This window comes from Aythya ferina (assembly GCF_964211825.1).
Source record: "Aythya ferina genome assembly, chromosome: 2".
Classification (NCBI taxonomy): domain Eukaryota; kingdom Metazoa; phylum Chordata; class Aves; order Anseriformes; family Anatidae; genus Aythya; species Aythya ferina.
The window spans coordinates 114,645,710-114,668,679 of NC_140297.1; the positions used below are offsets into that span (position 1 = coordinate 114,645,710).

The 22,970-nt window shown below is 39.6% G+C and overlaps 1 protein-coding gene across 1 annotated transcript in view; it reads left to right on the plus strand.

Moving 5' to 3' along the window:
- The window catches only part of PRKDC (protein kinase, DNA-activated, catalytic subunit), an 85,098-nt gene that overhangs the window by 25,682 nt on the left and 36,446 nt on the right, over nucleotides 1–22,970 (plus strand). The window contains exons 35-52 of the mRNA XM_084511315.1: nucleotides 600–758; nucleotides 1,094–1,297; nucleotides 2,744–2,929; nucleotides 3,873–3,977; nucleotides 11,993–12,160; nucleotides 12,414–12,541; nucleotides 13,041–13,248; nucleotides 14,640–14,818; nucleotides 15,908–16,076; nucleotides 16,621–16,686; nucleotides 17,111–17,183; nucleotides 17,408–17,556; nucleotides 19,112–19,249; nucleotides 19,463–19,582; nucleotides 20,587–20,730; nucleotides 20,959–21,110; nucleotides 21,700–21,831; nucleotides 22,269–22,380. Coding sequence (XP_084367441.1) covers nucleotides 600–758; nucleotides 1,094–1,297; nucleotides 2,744–2,929; nucleotides 3,873–3,977; nucleotides 11,993–12,160; nucleotides 12,414–12,541; nucleotides 13,041–13,248; nucleotides 14,640–14,818; nucleotides 15,908–16,076; nucleotides 16,621–16,686; nucleotides 17,111–17,183; nucleotides 17,408–17,556; nucleotides 19,112–19,249; nucleotides 19,463–19,582; nucleotides 20,587–20,730; nucleotides 20,959–21,110; nucleotides 21,700–21,831; nucleotides 22,269–22,380 — 2,592 coding nt within the window. The remainder of the gene's footprint in view (nucleotides 1–599; nucleotides 759–1,093; nucleotides 1,298–2,743; nucleotides 2,930–3,872; nucleotides 3,978–11,992; nucleotides 12,161–12,413; nucleotides 12,542–13,040; nucleotides 13,249–14,639; nucleotides 14,819–15,907; nucleotides 16,077–16,620; nucleotides 16,687–17,110; nucleotides 17,184–17,407; nucleotides 17,557–19,111; nucleotides 19,250–19,462; nucleotides 19,583–20,586; nucleotides 20,731–20,958; nucleotides 21,111–21,699; nucleotides 21,832–22,268; nucleotides 22,381–22,970) is intronic.

The following is a 22,970-nucleotide window of genomic DNA, read 5'->3' on the forward strand; positions in this document are numbered from 1 at the left end:
GGAAAACTTAAAAAGGAATACATTTTAAAAATAAATATATATACGCATGTGTAGGTTATTCAAACGTAACGTATATACTCAATACCTAAACGTATATACACATGTGTAGGTTACTAACGTACATGGGTACGTTACTCAAAAGAACTCTTTCTACTAAATTTCTGATTACAGGCAATCTCTGTTTTATTTTGGGTAATTAAAGGAAAACAGGTCATGGAACAGCCACAAGGATTGAAGGAATATGTCAACTGGTGAGCAAGGCTACATTTAGCAAGTAGCAAAATATTTCATTTCTGTGGGGTACTCACCATCCATCCTCTGTCTAAACAAAAGCTAGAGCTGAGATTATAGGGCAGTGATATTCATGGAACTTGCATGGTTTACCTTTTACAGCCTACCCATTCTCATTGAGCCATTCAGCCGTCCATTTTATTCCTGTAGTAGTTCTGTTATCTTAGAAAGAAATACAGGAGAGGATCAGAAAATGTTTCAAAAATAGTTTGTTCTGAACCTTGTGCACAACAGGGTTAGTCTGATTTAAAAATCTTGCTATTCAATTATTAAGGTGTCACTTCATTGTCACTTCTTTGTTTCTGTAGGATGAAAGACCTCATTCCTCCATTGGCTCCAAGCTTCTTTCAGTTGTTTATAAAGGCATTGCACCTGGTGGTCAAAGGATATCTCTTCCATCATTAGACATCAGCAGTAAGCGACTAGCTGACAGACTTCTGCAGCTGTCCTTTGCTATTGATGACCAGGTAGGATGTCGTTCTCCAGTTTGACTACTTAATCCTTGGCTTTCTATTTTCAGGAGCTATTCTGTAGGACAAACAGAACCTTTATTTTGAGTGAAAGAGGATGATGTTTTATTCACACCCTTGCAGAGAAACTGTAAGCATTCTCTGGCTTAATTGGGGGACAAGGGGAAATTTTAGGTAACAAGCATTTCAGTATTCAGTTTGTTTCATTCTTGTGCTTTCTGATAACATAAATCAGTTCGGGATTGAAGCTTTAAAAAAAAAAGTCTTCCCAGGAAATTGGTGTAATTTAATGTGCTTGAGATAACTCTGTCTCTATACCTTAATTTTAACAGTGTGAGGAGCTACTAAGTCTGCTGCTGAACACGGTGGTGTTATCTGTGCCATTATCAGGAGCATTGCAGAGCAACCTGATCAATTTCTCTCATGGACAGTATTTCTACAGCCTATTCTCGGATACTATCAATCAACAGCTGCTAAAACATCTGGATGTGATCATACTCCAGCTTATGGAATCATCTGCCAGCAATCCCCAAATGGTATTGATGTCTTCAAAAGGACAAAATCAAATGGAAACAGTAGAAGTAACACTCTTGTTACAGATGGATGTAACTGTGTGCAGTGGAACAAAAGTGTGTTTGGTTGCAGTTGGAAAATGTGGCACTGATAGACAGGCTGTGCATCATCTCATTTCAAACTGAGTGGAGAAGTGTTTACCCACTTCCTACCCTGAAATCTGTGAATTTCAGGATTTTTTTGTATAGTCCTCTGGATGAAGAACATCCCTTTAAAGCAAGTCTAATTGTTCCCATTTACTCATGGGAACAATTACTCATTTAACCATGCTTTGATATTTTTTTGTATTTTTTTTTCATTGTGTAGTGGTTCTAGAACATGAGGACTGGATTCATTTTAGATAAAATTAAACTGGAAATTAACTTGAAGTGGTAGTGGGCATTCAGTCCACAGGGCTCGAGTAGAGCTAGATGAAAGTATTAAAAAGAAACAAGCATACAAACAAACACCCATGACCCGAGATGAATACAACATAGGTGTCAAGTACTCAGTCTCAGCACTGTTTGTTTTGCTCAACGGATTTTCTCCTGAGGGTCCACACTACTTAATATAGAGCTCTCCTTCAAGTCCATGTAGGAGGCATGTTATAATTGGGAAGCCTTCTTTCAGTGCTGCTGAAAAGCAGAAGGGTCAAAAAGAAAGATGAAGTCTTCTTTCCCTTTTGTTTAAAAAGATGCTCAGAAAGGCAGGTCATCCCTTACATATTTACTTTCTTTTTTTTTTTTTTTTTTTTTTAATTCAAGATGTTATGCTTAAAAGTGTTTCTTCCAAGCATTGTTTTAGAACATGAGGGGCATATTTTATGATACCAGAATCATTTGGTTTGATGTAGGGAGATGTATTATGGTAAGATAAAAACTTACTATGGTGATTTGCTAAGACATTTCTTCTTTAGTTTTACGTGGTTGTTTTAAAGTATGGGAAGAAGAAAATAAGGTGTTTTTCTTTTTACCCTACACATCCAAGTCCTGTGAAATCACAAGGCTGTTAAAAAAAAAAAAAAAATCCAGTTTATTAGGTGATTGCTAACTATCAGAGAGAACTCAGAATTTAGTCTTGAAGGTCTGTGATTACTAGTGTTAGTCACATCTTCCTTAAACTGTGAAGAAAAGAGATTGAAATATAGTTCATATCTTGTTTGACATATTTTATTTCTCTCTTCAAAATTTATTCAAATAAGTTCTGTACTCTCCTATTTCTGAATTCCATATCAATATTTTCAAATACTGGTATTCATTGTTACTCTTGGTTATTTATTTCTCCATATTCACTCAAAAGGTATGGGAAGAAATTGCTGCCTTGTACTCAGAGTGAAACAGAAGTAAATTGGGTAGAAGTCTTTTCAAAAAGTAGTTTGTTTGCTTGTTTTTTTAATTATTATTATTTTTAAAATCTGTTTCTCCTTTCAGGTTGGTAGCATTTTGAATGGCATGTTAGATCAGAGTTTCAGGGAGCGTACCATACGCAAGCAGCAAGGAGTGAAACTGGTCACAGCTGTACTAAGAAACTGGAAGAAACTTGACAGCTGGTGGGCCAAAGGCTCTACTCCCGAGAGCAAAATGGCAGTCTTGACCCTGCTGGCAAAAGTTCTCCAGGTATGCATTATTTTATAACACACCTTTCCTTATTCTGTAGGAAAGTATCTTACTTTAAGGGAATGGGGTTTGGGTTGTTTTCTTTTTAATACAGACATTTTATGTTTGGGAGAGAAAAAGCTGGATAATATCAAAGTACAAAACATATTTGGATAGGCAGAAATTACTGGACTTTACTCCTTCTGTTCCTTATCAGATTTAAAAAAAAAAAAAAAAAAAAAAAAAAAAAAAAAAAAAAAAAAAAACTTGATTCATGTTCTTGATGCCTTTTTTCCTAATAAAGAATTGGTACAAGTACAGGCAGTAAACTTTGAAAGTGAGCAGCCTCTGATAACATTCCTTCTTTCATGTTGGGATCTGCAAAGTCATAGTAGAGGAGTTCTACCCAAATCACAAGATTGCAGAAAGATCTTTATTTCCAAGACCTGTAAATTCAGTTACATTGGGGGGTTTGCTCTTTATTTTTCAGACAGAATATATCTGTTTGTCCCAGACTTTATAGGAACTTGTAGAAGTAGCCACAAACAAAGACGCACGCAGATCACTTATTGAGGATATAAGTTATTAGTAATTTCTTAATACATGTAATTATTTGCAACTTGAATTCTTTCAAAGGTGTGTTTTAGTCAACATCAGAGTCATATTTCTGTATTAGCTGACAGTAAAGTGACAAATAGGAAATTTGGTTTTGAGAGACAGCTTAATATCTTTTGAACTGGAACGTATGCAACATGATCTTGTTTGTACTTCTGGAATTCTTATTGATAGGTCTTCTGAAGCCAAATTGCTGTGTGTGTATTTTCTGTTGATTCAGCATACTTTTAGAAACATAAATCTGCAGCATGTGGTGCGGGTTGTGTTGTTGTTTTTATTGTTCGTTAATGTAAGGATTTCTTTGACTAGTTTAAAAATAAATCTTAATTTTAAACTTCTATCATTCCAGATAGACTCTTCAGTTTCTTTCAATACCAATCATGAAGCATTTACAGCTGTTTTTGATACCTATACCAGTCTACTTACTGATCAGAATTTAAGCTTAAATCTTAAGGTAAATTGCTCACTTAGACACCTTCCCTGCTCTCTACAGATCAGAATGTTAGTGGTTGGTGAAATCCCCTGTTACTCGAATTAAATTTTACCTTGGTTTGCACAGTAACATGGTGTCCTGGTTTCAGTTAGCACAGAATTAATTTTCTTCCTAGTAGCTGGTGGAATGCTGTGTTTTGGCTTAGAATGAGAAGAGTGCTGATAACACCCCGATGCTTTAATTGTTGCAGAGCAGTGCTTATACTAAGCCAAGGACATCTCAGCCTTTGCTCTGTCCTGCCAACGGGCAGGCTGGGGGGGTGCAGTAAGAGCTGGGAGGGGACAGACCCAGGACAGGTGACCCAAACTAGCCAAAGGGGTATTCCATACCATCTGACGTCGTGCTAAACAATATATAGGGGTGGCTAGCCGGGGGGAGGGGGCCGGACTGCTCGGGGTTAGGCTGGGCATCGGTCAGCGGGTGGTGAGCAATTGCATTGTGCATCACTTGTTTGTACATATTATTAGTAGTAGTACTATTATCATCATTGTATTATTATTATTATTATTATTATTATTATTTTCCTGTCTTATTAAACTGTCTTCATCTCAACTCACGAGCTTCACTTTCCATTTCTCTCCCCCGTCCCAGAGAGGGAGGGGGGAGGGTGAGCGAACGGCTGCGTGGTGTTTAGCTGCCAGCCGGGTTAAACCACGACAGTCTTTTTGGCGCCCAACGTGGGGCTCGAAAGGTTGAGATAACGGCAGATCTGACCAGAGTGTGTTAAACTAAAATTGGTATAAGTATTAGACCTGCTTAATAGTCACTTGTCATAATGCTGATTGCTTTAATCTCAACTGTGCTGCGCCTGTTTTCCAAATTGAGTATTATAGCACGTTATTTTCCGTATGTGCTCTCTGTCATGTTGTTTATCCTCTCCGGGCCCTGGTTTCAGACCGTTATGGTACTGTGTGTTGTATCAGTGGCTTATGAGATGATGAAATATCTGGCCATGACTCTAACCTGGTATTTGTACTCAGTAACATCTTCGATTCTATACTTTGGAAACTGTATTTTGGAAACTATTAGCAATTGTATCTGTTGCCTTTTTTCATTAGGGAGTCAATCTGTGGAGGGGAAAGGGGAAGATAATTTTTCTTACTTAATCACTCTCCCTTTCTCCTTCACCACCCCTGTACCCTCCTTGATCACTCTCCCTTCCTCCTTCACCACCCTCTTATCCTCCGAGTTTATTACAATAGCTCTCCAAGATATTGAATATCCTTGGGATACTCAGACCAGCATAGTCCTGTTGTTCTGCCTCCTGAATGCACTTCAAGTTCTGCTTAAAGTTAAACAACTTCTTAGGAAGCTCATCCGGAGATCTGCCCGGAGGCAGTATAGTTGTGGGTGGCAGGGAGTATGGGTGGATATGGGCAGGCATCTAGAGCAGTTGGCACCCCCAGTGTGTTGGAAATTCACCCCTGAACAATGGCAAAATCCTCAAAAACTGGCAGAATGCTTGAAAAAAAGGTGTAATGATTCTGGCAGTTCCAAAGTAACACAAATCATTGTAACGTGCTGGGGCCTGGCTCATGCCTATCGAGCTGCCATTGATACTGCTGTCAACTTAGTGACAGACCCTGCGGCCACTCTAAACCCTGTGACAGATCCAACGGCCACTGTGACCCCTACGGTGGATTCTGCAGCCGCTCCAGTCCCAGCTCCTGCAGCCGCTCCAGTCCCAGCTCCTGCAGCCGCTCCAGTCCCAGCTCCTGCAGCCGCTCCAGTCCCAGCTCCTGCAGCCGCTCCAGTCCCAGCTCCTGAAGCCGCTCCAGCTCCAGCTCCTGAAGCCGCTCCAGCTCCAGCTCCTACTGCTGCTCCAGTCCCAGCTCCTGCAACTGCTCCAGCTCCAACTCCAGCTCCTGTAGCCGCTCCAGCTCCTGTGGCCGTGTCAGAGAAACGAGCTGTAGCAGTGCAAGTTGACCCTACAGAGGGCATTCCAACCCCTGTGGCAGACCCTGTAACAAAGTCAGAGAAACGAGCAGTAGCAGTGCAAGCTGCCCCTGTAGAGAAGGTGAAAATATGGTATAGAAATTCAAGTCGTTTAGAACGCAGAGAGTCTTCTGCCAATCCAGGTAAGGCTTCTGCCAAAACTAAGTATAGAGATGACGAAGATGATGACGACGCTGGGCCGTCAAGGATTCAGGAGGAGGAAGATGAGGATGCCGAAAGAGCAACAGTAACTACCCGAAGCCTAAACGAGCGCGAGCTACGAGATGTGCGAAAAGATTTTGGTCGCTGTATAGGTGAGCAGCTTGTCACCTGGCTGCTCCGGTGCTGGGACTCTGGAGCCAATTGTGTGGAATTAGACGGCAGGGAAGCCAAGCGGCTGGGATCCCTTGCTCGAGACGCCGGCATTGACAAAGCAATTGCAGATGGAGCACGACCCACCAGCCTCTGGAGGCGTCTCCTCTCAGCTGTGAGGGAAAGGTATCCCTTCAAGGAAGATATTTTATGTCTACCAGGCAAGTGGACCACTATGGAGAAGGGAATCCAGTACCTGAGGGAATTAGCCGTACGGGAAGTGATTTATGAGGATCCAGACCTCAAACAAACATCCACAGATCCAGATGAAGTCAAGTGTACACGACCCATGTGGCGGAAGTTTGTACGGAGTGCACCATCATCATATGCCAGCTCATTGGCAATAATGGCCTGGAAAGAGGATGAGGAACCCACAGTGGGTGAAGCGGCTAAACAACTCCGGCAGTACGAAGAAAGTCTCTCCTCTTCCTTACAGGCCTGCGTCTCAGCTGTGGAGAAACTTTCTGAAAAGGTTCACCAACTTGAAGAGAATCTATTGTCCTCCCCACCTGAACCAACCAGTGCCCACCGACCAAAGGAGAACACTTGGGAGAAACTTTCTGAAAAGGTTCACCAACTTGAAGAGAGATTATTCTCCTTCGCACCTGTACAAAGCAGTGTCTCAGCTGTCAGGGGTAGGCGTTCACCCACACAAGGAAGACGATATGGTGGGTACTCACCCCGTGCCACCCTGTGGTTTTACTTACGAGACCATGGAGAGGACATGAGAAAGTGGGATGGAAAATCTACCGCGACCCTAGAGGCACGGGTACGTGAGTTGCAAAAGAAAACAATCAGGAAAAAGGGATTCTCCGAAAAGTTTGCTGCTCCAACTTCCAGCAGACAGTCCTTCAAACACAGAAACGAGGAAGATTCTGACCAGGATTAGGGGGGCCCTGCCTCCAGCCAGGGGGAGGAAAGGGACAATCGAGTTTATTGGACTGTGTGGATTCGATGGCCTGGCACATCACGCGCACAGAAGTATAAGGCTTTAGTAGACACCGGTGCACAATGTACTATAATGCCATCGAGCTATAAAGGACCAGAGCCCATCTATATTTGTGGAGTGACAGGGGGATCTCAGCAGTTGACTGTATTGGAGGCTGAAGTGAGTCTGACTGGGAATGAGTGGGAAAAGCACCGCATTGTGACTGGTCCGGATGCTCCATGTATCCTTGGCATAGACTATCTTAGAAGAGGATACTGCAAGGACCCAAAAGGGTTCCGGTGGGCTTTTGGTATTGCTGCCTTAGAGACAGAGGGCATTAAACAATTATCTGCCTTGCCTGGTCTCTCAGAGGACCCCTCTGTTGTGGGGTTGCTGAGGGTCGAAGAACAGCAAGTGCCAATTGCTACCACAACTGTGCACCGGCGGCAATATCGCACCAACCGAGACTCCCTGATTCCCATCCATAAGCTAATTCGTCAATTGGAGAGCCAAGGAGTGATCAGCAAGACTCATTCACCTTTCAATAGTCCCATATGGCCAGTGCGAAAGTCTAATGGCGAGTGGAGACTAACAGTGGACTATCGCGGCCTGAACGAAGTCACGCCACCACTGAGTGCTGCAGTGCCGGACATGCTGGAACTTCAGTATGAACTTGAATCGAAGGCAGCCAAGTGGTACGCCACAATTGATATCGCTAATGCATTTTTCTCCATCCCTCTAGCAGCAGAGTGCAGGCCACAATTTGCCTTCACTTGGAGGGGAGTCCAATATACTTGGAATAGGCTGCCCCAGGGGTGGAAACACAGCCCTACCATTTGCCATGGGCTGATCCAGTCTGCACTAGAGCAGGGGGAAGCTCCTGAACACCTGCAGTACATCGATGACATTATTGTGTGGGGTGACACAGCAGAGGAAGTTTTCGAGAAAGGGAAGAAAATAGTCCAAATCCTTCTGAAAGCCGGTTTTGCCATAAAACAAAATAAAGTCAAAGGACCTGCACGGGAGATCCAGTTTTTAGGAATAAAATGGCAAGATGGACGTCGTCAAATCCCAATGGATGTGATCAACAAAATAACAGCTATGTCTCCACCAACTAACAAAAAAGAAACACAGACTTTCCTAGGTGTTGTGGGGTTTTGGAGAATGCACATCCCAAATTACAGTCTGATTGTAAACCCACTCTACCAAGTAACTCGTAAGAAGAATGAGTTTGAATGGGGCCCTGAACAACGACAAGCCTTTGAACAAATCAAGCAGGAAATAGTCCATGCAGTAGCCCTTGGGCCAGTTCGAACAGGACCAGATGTAAAGAATGTGCTCTACACTGCAGCCGGGGAGAACGGCCCCACCTGGAGCCTCTGGCAGAAAGAACCTGGGGAAACTCGAGGTCGGCCTCTGGGGTTTTGGAGTCGGGGATACAGAGGATCTGAGGCCCGCTATACTCCAACTGAAAAGGAGATATTGGCAGCATATGAAGGAGTTCGATCTGCTTCGGAGGTGGTCGGTACTGAAGCGCAGCTCCTCCTAGCACCCCGATTACCGGTACTAGGCTGGATGTTCAAGGGAAGGGTCCCCTCTACGCATCATGCAACTGATGCTACATGGAGCAAGTGGGTTGCACTGATTACTCAGCGGGCTCGAATAGGAAACCCCAGTCGCCCAGGAATATTGGAAGTGATCATGGACTGGCCAGAAGGCAAATACTTTGGGATATCATCAGAGGAGGAGGTGGGTCGTGCTGAAGAAGCCCCACTGTACAACCAGTTGCCAGAGAATGAAAAGAAATATGCCCTGTTCACTGATGGGTCCTGTCGTATTGTGGGGAAGCATCGGAGATGGAAGGCTGCTGTATGGAGTCCTACGCGACGAGTTGCAGAAGCTGCTGAGGGAGAAGGTGAATCGAGTCAGTTTGCAGAAGTGAAAGCCATTCAGCTGGCTTTAGACATTGCTGAACGAGAAAAATGGCCAGTTCTCTATCTCTACACCGATTCATGGATGGTAGCAAATGCCCTGTGGGGATGGTTACAGCAATGGAAGCAAAACAACTGGCAGCGTAGGGGCAAACCTATCTGGGCTGCTGCATTGTGGCAAGATATTGCTGCTCGGGTAGAGAACCTGGCTGTGAAAGTACGCCACGTAGATGCTCATGTGCCCAAGAATCGGGCTACTGAAGAACATCAAAACAACCAGCAGGTGGATCAGGCTGCTAAGATTGAAGTAGCTCAGGTGGACCTGGATTGGCAGCATAAAGGTGAATTATTTATAGCCCGATGGGCCCATGACACCTCAGGCCATCAAGGTAGAGATGCAACATACAGATGGGCTCGTGATCGAGGGGTGGACTTGACCATGGACGCTATAGCACAGGTTATTCATGACTGTGAAACATGTGCTGCAATCAAGCAAGCCAAACGGTCAAAGCCTCTTTGGTATGGAGGACGATGGCTGAAATATAAATATGGAGAGGCCTGGCAGATTGATTACATCACACTCCCTCAAACTCGCAATGGCAAGCGCCACGTACTTACAATGGTGGAAGCAACCACCGGATGGCTGGAAACATATCCTGTGCCTCATGCTACCGCCCGGAACACCATCCTGGGCCTTGAAAAGCAAGTCCTATGGCGACATGGCACCCCAGAAAGAATAGAATCAGACAATGGGACTCACTTCCGAAACAACCTTATAGACACTTGGGCCAAAGAACATGGTATTGAATGGGTGTATCACATCCCCTATCATGCACCAGCCTCCGGGAAAGTTGAACGATACAATGGCCTGTTAAAGACTACCTTGAAAGCAATGGGCGCTGGGACGTTCAAAAACTGGGATACGCATTTGGCAAAGGCCACCTGGTTAGTCAATACTAGGGGATCTACCAACCGAGCTGGACCTGCCCAATCAAACCTGTTACGTACTGTAGATGGGGATAAAGTTCCTGTAGTGCATGTAAAAAATATGCTGGGTAAAACAGTCTGGGTTACTCCTGCCTCAGGAAAAGGCAAACCTATTCGTGGAATTGTTTTCGCTCAGGGACCTGGATATACTTGGTGGGTGATGCAAAAGAACGGAGAGGTCCGGTGTGTACCTCAAGGAGATTTAATACTGGGTGAGAATAGCCCATGAACTGAATTGCACCATGTTAAATAGTATATTATACTGTATGTTATCACTACCATGATTACTATAGGTGACTAATTAGAATGTATGGAAAAGAGTGTAACCTGAGCATGACATAAATGGTATGGAATAAGGGGTGGATAGATGTCCTGGTTTCAGTTAGCACAGAATTAATTTTCTTCCTAGTAGCTGGTGGAATGCTGTGTTTTGGCTTAGAATGAGAAGAGTGCTGATAACACCCCGATGCTTTAATTGTTGCAGAGCAGTGCTTATACTAAGCCAAGGACATCTCAGCCTTTGCTCTGTCCTGCCAACGGGCAGGCTGGGGGGGTGCAGTAAGAGCTGGGAGGGGACAGACCCAGGACAGGTGACCCAAACTAGCCAAAGGGGTATTCCATACCATCTGACGTCGTGCTAAACAATATATAGGGGTGGCTAGCCGGGGGGAGGGGGCCGGACTGCTCGGGGTTAGGCTGGGCATCGGTCAGCGGGTGGTGAGCAATTGCATTGTGCATCACTTGTTTGTACATATTATTAGTAGTAGTACTATTATCATCATTGTATTATTATTATTATTATTATTATTATTATTTTCCTGTCTTATTAAACTGTCTTCATCTCAACTCACGAGCTTCACTTTCCATTTCTCTCCCCCGTCCCAGAGAGGGAGGGGGGAGGGTGAGCGAACGGCTGCGTGGTGTTTAGCTGCCAGCCGGGTTAAACCACGACACATGGGCATCATTTCCGTGGGTTTTTTATTCTTCCTTTCAAGTTCCTAAACAATAAAATGTAAGTCATTATGTTTGATCTTCAGAGAGTGAAGGCAACATCACAGATGATGTGTTCTTGTCTTAGGTGTTTTTTTTTTTCCTTGTCCTGCTGAGAGGCATGTAATTTTTAGGAAAAATCTACCATCAGCTGCAAATAGTTTCAAATAAACACTTTAAAGTTGTAGAAATGACAGTTAATCGGGCTTTTAGCAAGGACTGGCACTTCCTACATGTCAAATTCCAGATGTCTGCAATGACTATAGGATACATGTCTGCAAGCATGCAATCAGTACTAATGGATTAACTGCTATATATGACTTGGTCAAGAGGGGGAGATAAAGTACTGCATACTGAAAGTGCAAGTTATGAAAGATGCTGGAGCATAAGCTTTGGTCTTGAAGACTAAAAATTTTGTACTTAGAAAATAGTTCTGCATGATTGCTGCTGTCAGTCTACCTTCAACTAGGCAGTTGTGTACTTCACTGTGCATTCAAAAGAAATAAAGCTTGGGATTTTGCTCTAGCTGCCAGGTTGTGCGTTAAAAGCAGTGACTTCTGTGGTAGTGGATGCTTGTTTAAAAGAAGAATGAAGTCTTATCATACCCATGTCAGCCAAGAGCTATTAATTAGCTTTTAACTCCCTCTCATTACTAACCATTGTTTTCTGAATCAGCACCTTACAGAAGAGCAGCTACATGGTATGTCTTTATCAGTACACTGAGCTTTGGAATCAGTAAGCATAGCCCCTGCTGACTATTTTGTGGTCCTCAGCTTCTTTCATAATTAGAAAATAATTTTCTTTTAGTTTAAAACTGACTTTCTTTCCTTTAGGGCCAAGCAGTGATAATTCTTCCATTCTTCACTAACTTAACTGGAGAAAAACTCAATGACCTTAAGGATGCTCTTGATCAACTTGTAGCTTTCAATTTTCCCATGAGTTCGGATGAGTTTCCCAAAGGAACCTTGAAGCACAATAACTATGTAGACTGCACAAAGAAGGTTAGTAATTTCAACAAAAGAATATGTAATTAGAAGCCTGATTGAACTGTGTCTAGAAACTATGGAAAGGAAATCAACTTTTTGATTTCTGGATTTTGTTTTCATCCAGAAGTTTTAATTTACAGATACGGATTACAAGCATACATGTATATCTTCAGTATTTTATTCTTATTGGCACTGAAAAATTACACAAGGAGGTGGACTTAATTTGATCTAGTTTGGCTCCTTATTTTATACATTGCTTTCTTTTCAGTTTTTAGATGCCTTAGAGTTGTCTCAGAGTCCAATGCTGTTGCAGCTGATGACAGAAATTCTCTGTAGGGACCAAAGACATTTCATGGAGGACCTATTTCAAGCCAGTTTCAAAAGAATTTCCAGAAGGTGAGTTTGGTCCATTGCATTTTGCCTTTGTTCACATGGAATTTCTACTGAAGCAAATGTGCTTCTTGTATTATGTCGTCCTTCTAAAAGTTAATATAACATTTTATTTTCATTCAAATTTTACTTTTGTCTTTATTTTGAAATATTTTTGAAGTGTTAATAAGTGGTACCAATTTCCAGGTGGCACTTGCAGTACCTGGGCAAATTCTGTAAAGCATTCTGTAAATTGGCTTGATCCAATTGAAGGTAGTAGTTGTGTGTGATACCTATGTTTGCTATCACTGTATAACCATGGTGGTCAGCTGAATAAATAGCGCTTAAATTGATGGTGTATTACTTTCAACAACCCCTTTGAAAATACACCACCATCTTGTAGGATCGTACCCAAGTGGATATGCACGCAGGTGATTAAAAAAAAATAAAAAATCTATAGGGAGTTTTAAAATGTAAATGGAGTCTGGTAAAAGAGTTTTCATCTCGAGATTTCTATCTTGTTTAGGAGCAGCACTGACAAACAAGTGATACTGCTGGACACTGTTCACAAAATGTTCCAGCGTGAAGACCATCTTTCAAATACTACCCGTCAAGCTTTTGTGGATCGCTCTCTCCTCACTCTCTTGTCACACTGCAGCTTGGATGCACTGAGAGAATTCTTTAGCAACATTATAGTGCAGGCTATGGACGCACTTAATTCCAGGTTTACAAAGGTATGGACTTTTAGTAAGTTAATAAATAAATAGAAATTTGAGGAATGTCTAATAAGAGGTTGGTGTCACTGCATATATTTTGCTTAACTTTGAATCAAACACTAATTGAAATCACTTGCTTTCCATTTTTCCAGTTGTCTGTATCTTGAAGCAGAAGTTTTTGCTGATTACATTGATTATTGGTTGGAAGCTTTTCCTCATTCCCCTTCACGCTGTTGCTTTGAATTTCATGTATGTTCATGTATCTACTGTATATAAAAATCAAAGATGACATGACATATATTTAAAAAAAAAAAAGGGGGGGGGAGGGGTCTGGTATCCTGTCAAAACGCATTCTAACTTTGAATTATAAAAGGCATACAAAACTGTAGCCTTATTACATTGTAGAAGAGCTGTGTAGCAAATGCTTTTAAATTAGATGCTATACTTCTAGAGGAAGGTACACATCTGTCTTTTGATCATTGCAAAGATCCTTCAGTGAGGTCAGCACAGACCTTCCTCTCTCCATGTACAGCCTGTCCTCCAAATTGGTTACATGCAATAATTTTGTTAGTGGAAGTGGAAGCGTCTACTGTTGCTGTAGTTCTCCCTTCCCTTTTGCTAATGCATCTGTTTCAGGGCAGCAGCACAAACAAGATGCTAAAATGATCCAAATTTAGCGTTTTATTTCTATTTTCTTGATTACTATTAAAGACTTACATGGGGTCACACGCACAATTTCTTTTGCTGTAAATGTTAGCAAAAAAGTGAGATGCATAAAGAAACTCATGGATAATACCCAGTATGGTGACTGTTATATTTTATGAAATGGTGGTGCTGGTAGTAGTAGCACAATGTCTTATTTTGGTGCTTTTTTTGTCAGTTACATTTGTTTTTGTCTTTTGATTATTAATGTTTATCTTTGTTACTTTAAGAAATAATCCATCCTGGTTTTCATGGGGAAGGATGTTATGTGTTTTCAGCTCATGCTGGGCTAAGGAGCTTTATTTATCTTCAGGTTGCACAAGTTGCTGTTCTCTCTCAGCAGGCAATTCAAACTGACAGATTGCTTTTATCACCAAGTGTATTTGTCTCCTTGTGTTGCTCTTACAGCTGTGTGTTTTGCTTAAGGTGTCTGAGTCCAAGAAGTTGTTCGGTATTCTGTACAAGTTATTCAAACACGACTCTAATGATTTAGCCAATTGTAGTCAACAGCTTACCTGATAAGAAAATCATCTTATGGTTTTAATAACTGTATTAAACAGGAAATTAGAATCTCTGTTCTCTTCTGTGTTGTAGAAGGTAGAAGTAAGATGAAGGCTAACTAGAAGAAGCTAGAATAGCCAGAGAGCTACTTAGCAAGGGCAGAATCTAGAAAATCTGTTTCTAAGGCTTTGCTTATTTGTTTTCAGTCCAATGAATGTATTTTTGATACACAAGTCACCAAGAAAATGGGGTATTACAAGCTGCTAGAAGTGATGTATGTACGTCTTTCAAAAGAGGATGTTTACTCCAAGGATTCTAAAATTAACCAAGCCTACCGTGGCTCTATAAGTGTAGAAGGAAATGAACTTACCAAGGCACTGATAAAGTAAGATTATCATTTCTATTTCCTTTTAATTTCTAATTAGGTTTTGGTAGATACTCTTCTTAAGTATGCCTTACAAAGCAGAAGATTTGATTTGCTCAAGGGTAAACATAATCTGTGATGTAGCTTTTGGTTTTCAATGGAATAGACAGTATTGAATTTGCATTGATAAAGGATTGTAGTTTATGTTTAAGATCATGTCAGGATGACTCCTGTCTCCTCTTTTTGCCAGGTGTTTTCTATTTGTTAAGCTTGTGCTTTTATTTTTGCTTTTCGGTATGGTTATTTGCCTTTAATTTGTCTTCATAATTTCAGTTTCATTATACTTCAAACCACAGTGTACACAAATGTGTCACAAGATAGTTATTTATATGATCAGTGAGAAGATGGGATGGATTTTCATTTACACTTCACAATACAGCAGCACATCCAGCAGGTGTAGTTTGCTTTAATTGCTCTGCAGGGGGGAACAGAAGATTAATACTGAATATATATATATGCTAATAAATACTATTTGGTTTGTTTAGCATTCTGAAAAACATGTAATACACCTGAATTGTTCTTTTTTTTCTCTAGTTTTACAATATTATGTCCTATGGGGACCGCATATAATTTCTTGACTGTGATTTGTATAAGATCTATAACAGGCTATGAGCAAAAGACCTATAAAAGTTGCATTTAAACTGGTTTTCTCTGCGTAATCTGTAGTATAGCTTAGCATGCCTGTCTATTGATGTGTTGCTGGGAGAGGACCACAAGTCATATCTTGAAAATACATCTCCATCTTCTATGAAAACATCCTCTTGTATCCCTGACAGTAAGGATGGCTGTGTAAATACCAGCAAAAGTTGGCTCACTCATTGCTGAGTGGTTCCATTTCAGAGCAGTATACCCACTGAGAGCTTGAATAAAAGCCTGAGGTGATTTACTGCTGATACTGCTATAATAATAAAGATCTTCTGAAATACTGTTCAGTCTGTCTCTGGCTGGGGGGGGCCTTTCTTGTCGTGTTTAAAGAGAAGGGGAAAGCCAAAAAGACCTATGATCTTTACTTGCCTGTTTGTTTCTTTTTGTGTGTGTTTTTATTTTCAGGTCCTGCTATGATGCATTTACAGAAAATATGGCAGGGGAGAGTCAGTTGCTGGAGAAGAGGAGACAGTATCATTGTGCAGCATATAACTGTGCTATTGCTGTCATTAGTTGTGTCTTCACTGAGACTAAATTCTATCAAGGCTTTCTTTTTACAGAAAAAGCAGAAAAGGTGAGAAGTGATTGTTGCTGTTAGTGTTTCATGGCTCTGGAAGCTTTCCAAATGATTTTATTTAATGGCAATAAATCAAAGAATCAAACCTGAATGACATGCAGTTGAATAATGAACTACCCTGTGAGGCAGTAGAAGGAGTGGTAGCTGACTTTCTTGCACCCTTTGTGTCATTTGAATTGCTGATGGAGGCTTTAACGTCTGCTTGGGAGTGGGTGATCAATAATACATTTACCATGTTTTCTCTCCACTCTCAATGGACTTTTTAATATACAGGAAAACACCTGTTATTTAAGTTCTTCAATGCATGGAATGTACTTGAATAATAGAGACCCTTTTCGCAGAGTGCATTGTCTGTGCTTTGAATTTCTTAAGAAAATGTTGCTACTCAACTATTTAAATGTTGATCCAAGAGAAAACTTGCCACATTTTCTGTACTGTACTGTGAACTGTTGTATTATAGGAAAGGAAATTCTTCTCAGAATAATTATTATTGAGTGCAACATTATAATTTTGACATTTCCAAATATTCTTTGGTTCGCAGAACTTGCTGATTTTTGAGAACTTGATAGACTTGAAGCGTCAGTATACGTTTCCTGTAGAAATTGAGGTGAGTGGAAGTTCTAGGTTCTAATGTCTCCAAGTAAAACATGAGTATGTCTTTAATAGCATAGTTACTGTAGAAATGCTTACTTGTCACATCCAAAGAAAGAGAATTCTGTAGTTAACAAAAAATGGAGTACTTCTCCAATATTTTAAAGTGCATTTTTCTGAAGGAAATAGAGACTTGACATTTGCAACAATCTCGTGGTAAAAGTTTTAATACATGTTTTAGCAAACCTACTATGGTATTGAATAGCAGTAGAGATAAGTGATTTAGCTGTTACTATGTGGCATTAATAATCAGTACTTGTAACATGAAACTTCTGTTTCTTTTTATGTGGTTTTGATGATTTTTGCCAGTTTTGAGAAGTCATTCAGTAAAAAAATTTAAAATAGTAATAATTTTGAAACTACCTCTTGCTGTTTTTCAGGTGCCTCTGGAAAGGAAGAAGCGATACATTGCTATTAGGAAGGAAGCCAGGGAGGCTGGAAATGGGGATCCGGGTATGAAGTTCATTTATGACTATGGAAAAAATTGCCATCTTAACCTTTCATACACTGTTTATTGACACATTGTTAATTGGCTTTACAGTATCAAGAGCACATAAAAGCATTCACTTTACTTTGTCATACAACCAATTTCCATCCACTCTCAAGTTCCAGTGGTCAATAAAGGCTTGTTTGTTTGTAATTACCTTGATTAATGGTCTCATCTTTTTTCTATTTAGATGAACCCAAGTATTTAGCTTCTGCATCATACATGATGGATAGCAGTTTGAGTGAGGAAATGAGTCAGTTTGATTTTTCTACTGGAGTCCAAGGTTTTTCCTATAGTTCCCAAGATGTAGCAGCTAGCAGTGCTCGTTTCAGGAGAAAGGTAATTTAGTGACTTATGTGCTATGAAAGAAGTTTATATGCTTCTTAGCAATTGCATGTATTTATTGAAAAATATATTTTTTTATGGTGTATCATGCTGAGAAATACAAAATGGTTCCCTGATGTTAAAGCGGAGTATAATTGCTCTCTAAAGCAATCTGTATAATAGCTGTAAATCTAAAATTAAAAAAAAAGGTTTGCTTTGCCTGTCAGTAGTGATGCTCAAATATTTTAACAGACTTAGAAATTAAAAAAAAAAAAAAAAAAAAGTAAGGCTTATTTGTTGTTAGTCTTACTGAATTTATTCTTCAGCTGTTACTAGTAGATGTATCAAATGACAAATAAAAGGCAGTCACTGAGAAGAATGTTCACCGTGAGAAACTTTAAAAGTGCTGAAGTTAAAGGGCTAGTCTCATCTTCTACTTGAGGATGTGTTCCTCCAGAAAATGAGAGGACTCAAGCTGTATTGCATTGGTTGCTTTTCCGCTTCACTCTCTCTCTTTCTCTCTGCACTGTAAGCTGGAGAAAAGCAATGCCCTACCGTGGTTTCATGGTTTTCTAAAGCTGAGTGATGCAAGCAACCTGAGTTGTAAAAAGATGACTTTTGACTTCTTCATGTGCAGTCACTCAGTCCCGCAATGGTTGTGTTCTCCTGTTGGTCACCTGGTTTCCTCACTTCCTTCGTTTGGTCTTCAAAGATACTTAACGAAGCTGACTGATCTTTAACCAAGCTGGCCGATTCAAATGCATACTATAAATGATCAAACACAGTATTATTTTTATATCTGTGTTGGGGTACCTTGTCTCTAACCGCTCTTGGAAGATAATAATTGCTGCTTTTCCAAGTCTTGAAGCTGTGTTCCTTCTGCAGTCAAAAAGTGTCTCATCAAAAGTAATACAGATAAGTTAAAACTTGTAATAAAACAGAAAGGAAGCTTGTAACAGTATGATAGATACTGTAGATGAAATCTGTTAAAATAACAGTTAACATTGGAAAAGATAAACTGTTTCCATGTTTTGGAGCAAGGAGGTGTTTTAGCTGCAGTGACATTAACCAGAAATGTACTTTGTGTCTGCTTTGTGTAATAACGTTATTTCTAACTGCAAGGTTTTCTTTTGAGATTCTCTCTGTGCATTAAAAGAGCTCCTGTGGTTTCTAGTCAGTGTGAAACAACACATCCATAAAGATAAGACTTTCCACTTGCGGAAGGCATTAACACATTCAGCTATGAAACAAAATCATTTCCATGAGCTTCAACTAGCTGTCTCCTTCCAGCAGTTGCTACACCTACACTAGCAGGTATTAAAGTCAGAAGAACACGGAGTTGCATTCTGTTGACACAGAAAGTGAGTGCTATGCACAGCTGGTGAGGTGGTTGTTTGAACAACAAATCCGATTTATTCCCTGCTGCAGATTCTGAATGTATAGGCAAATCTGTAAAAACAGATAAAATCAGAATGACTCATGGCTTTATCATATTTTTTTTTAAAAATACGGTCTTGTAGTAACAATAACAGTCTTCATTAAAACTTTCTTTTTTTTTTTTTTTTTTCAGGAGACCTCAGAATATATGGTTTTAAAGGATGAGATGGAACTGGAAATGGATGAACTCAACCAACATGAATGTATGGCATCTATGACCACTCTGATTAAACATATGCAGAGGAACCAGATCACACCTAAAGTGGAGGAGGCCAGTATTAGCCAAAAAGATGATATAGCTTCACTAATTGTAACACACACACACACAAGGGGGAAGTCGTGATTTAATTAGTTCATTTCTTATTTTTCATGGATACATTACAATGAGACCTGTGTGGCTTGTGCTGTTTTTTGTTGTTGGCTTGGTAAATCTGTTTAATTCCAGAATTGTATTGATATTTTCCTCATCCCCTTTAAATTTCAGGGGACGGTTCCAGTAGACCTTCCTCTTTGGATGAAATTTCTGCATGGTAAATTAGGAAACCCATCAGTACCACTAAATATTCGCCTCTTCATAGCAAAACTTATTGTTAATACTGAGGATGTGAGTAATTTTTTTTGTCTTTTTTTTTTTTCTTTTAATATTATAGTTTTTATTAGAACATCAACCATGTAGCTCTTGTGTGGCAAAATATTTCATCAACTGAGACTTTTGGGAGGTTCAAATGTAGTAGTTTGAACTATTACTAGTCATGATAAAAGGGAACACATTCATTGCCTCAATTCCAGATAGTGCCAATATTTTGAGTGTAATAGAATTACTTTTTCATCCAAAATCTATTTCTAGCAGTAGAGTGTGTCCACAATATGTGTCTTCTGTAAATATAACTAATTGATTCATTGATGCTGGGCAAGAGATATGGCTGATTGTTTGCCATCTTTGCAAGAACAACAAAAAAATGTTTTTTAATGGCCACAGATGAGTCTTCTGGAAGCCCTTAGATCTAAATGATGATCTGGTTGCAGACAGATGTGAGATAATGTTATGTGTCTTTGTGAAGAACTATTTTCTAACTTCTGTCCTTTTTCAGACATTGAGTTTAAAGTATAATTTTTGTTTGAAAAACTCCAAGTCCAAAATACAAAAGGCTAAGTTTCGTAATTAGTTCGGGAAGCTTTAACACCCACTTAATGCTGCTTTCTTAGTAAAGCTGTCTGAATCGGAGATTTGGAAGGTTAGATGAATGACATATTCTTTCAAATTCCATAGGGGCAGATTTTTGCATTAAAAGCTCTTATAGGGATGTATTATGAGGGCCCTGTGGAAATACTTATAAGTTGATGTAAAGATATATGTATGAAGGATTCTAAACAGAAGTGAAGAATATGGTTATGGATACCTTAAATTTGAAAGTTATTTTAATTTTTTTGTGGTTAGTGCTTCAGACAAGGTTAAACGAAGAGCTAAAAAGATCACATTAGTCTCACTAATAATTAATTATTAAATAATTACTGAGTTGTTGAACAGTATTTAATAATTTATTGAATTCAGGATTTTGAATAGTTGGATAATCTGTATTTGATCCCTGATTCTTCCATTTTCCATAGGTTTTCCGACCTTATGCAAAGCAGTGGCTTGGTCCGTTGCTGCAGCTTGTTGTTTCTGGGAATAATGGAGGTGAAGGGATTCATTACATGGTAGTGGAAATAACAGTTACTGTTCTTTCCTGGACAAGTGTTACCACTCCCAAAGTAAGAAAATGTGAAATTAATTTTTATTATTTCAATTTCAATAACTATTTATTAAGGAACGAGTGAGACTAGTTTTTATGTACTTTTTATGTACTTGTAATAATTTTCTACATCAGTCCACTGTTTCTTTTGGATATTAACTTCAAAAATAGCTTATTTACTTACTATCAAAAAGCAAAATGTTTATGTTAATGATGGAGTCGCTATGTTTATTTTTGTTCCCTATAGGGAAATGTTAAGGATGAGATTTTAGCTAACAGATTGCTTGAATTCTTGATGAAGAATGCTTTTCACCCAAAAAGAGCTGTGTTCAGACACAATCTGGAAATCATAAAGACAGTTATAGAGTGTTGGAAAAACTGTCTCTCCATACCTTATAAGTAAGTAATTCAGAACTTTCTTTTGCCAATATTTCAAGACTATAAATGAATATTATCAAAGGTGATGACAAGGTAAATGCAGCTGCTATAGTAAACTTTTCGTCCCTGGAATTGACAGTAAAACTTCAGTACTTAACTCTCCAAAGGTTGAAACTTAATTTGTTAAACAGAGAAGAGACAGAGAAAGACGGAGAGAACATGTAGAGAATTACAACAGCAACAACAGAAGCAAGAGTAATCTTTGCAAAGAGTTGTTTTTTTTGTTTGAAATATTATGTATTGTCATTGAATACCAATGTATTCTTAGGAAGAGTTTTGTGATCTGCTGTGCTTCTGAACAAACTCTTGTTTGGAATTTTAATTTGTAAAGTCTTATTCATTGAAGTGAATTATTTTTTTCTTAATGTTTTCTACTTTTGGTGGAATGTAGATGCATATATATATGTACACATGCTTTCTATATATGTACACATGCTTGTTTTGGTGGGGTTGTATGTGTCTACATACACATGCACAAAGTGAATGATTTGTGGTGTGTATATTTTTTGGCTTTATCATGTATATCATTACTTATGTTTTTATCCAACAGTTTAATATTTGAAAAGTTTTCTACTGGAGATCCTGATACAAAGGACAACTCAGTGGGAATTCAGTTGCTGGGAATTGTTCTTGCCAACAATTTAGCTCCCTTTGACCCAAAGTGTGAAATAGATCGTGGCAGGTGAGAAAAATCAACTTTCTGGAGAAATTAAATTAATAAAACATAAAGACAAAGAGAGTAGCTCTATCTCATCAGCATAAAGTACTGGAGTTGTATTGTTCATTCATTGGAAAGTTTTGTCCTATTGTCCCTCAGCTACAGTCTGTCACCATGTAATGCTTTTTGCAAACTGCAGAGCTAATTTATTTTGGAAAATATTGTGGAGGATGTAGGCTTTCTTACAGTGGGCCCCTGGATTGCAGTTTCATGGGAGTTAACAGAGTCAGAAACTCCCAAAGCAGGGATTTGAAACACTGTAGGTGGGAATCTGTATTTTGCTGTACTGAGCTCTTCTAAAAGCAATCACTGTGCCCCTAGGCAGCTCAGGTGAGTTCTTGTTTCAGTGTAAAAATGAATGCTGGAGTGGTGGCTTACAGCAGATCTACCTTTTGTGTTAGGTATTTCCAGGCTTTGACCAGTAACATGGGCTTATTAAGGTATAAAGAAGTTTATGCAGCTGCAGCAGAAGTGTTGGGACTTGCTCTTCAATACATTGCTGAGAGAGAAAATGTGAGTAACTGTTTTAGATGTGTGACCATTCCTGTCTTAATTCTGTGCATATCTTTTATATGACTACTCAATTCAGCTCAAGAAATAAATGTTTTTAAAACTCAACAGTCTTTGTCCAACAGATTAAGTTAAGGGTTTAAACTATTAAAAAGAAGAAAGGTTTAGAACAGACTTAAGTGCAGAGTTTCTGCCCCACTCTTTTGAAGCTAGCAAATGGGCTTTGTTCAGCTTCTGCCAACCAGCAATGCTGGCGTGGTATACTTTAAAGTTTTGTGGGGTTCTGTGGTGGTTGCTTTTTTTTGTTGTCGTTTGTTTTTATAAAAACAAAAAGGGGGGGAAATTTGAAGTTGGGAGGCTTGGGGCTACCTTTTGAGTAGCTGTATCTGAAGGTGTTTAATAACTTGCTAGTACTGATGTAAAATTCAAAGCTATTGTCTTCATTTTTTTTTAGCACTTGTTGTGGTAGATGTGGATAATGAATCTATTTTCTAAACAGTGGATGAAGTGAATGCAAAACTGCTATTCACTAAATCTTGCAGTGCTAGAACCAGGGGATAGTGCTTGTTCATAGAAATCAGTTTAAGGCAGAT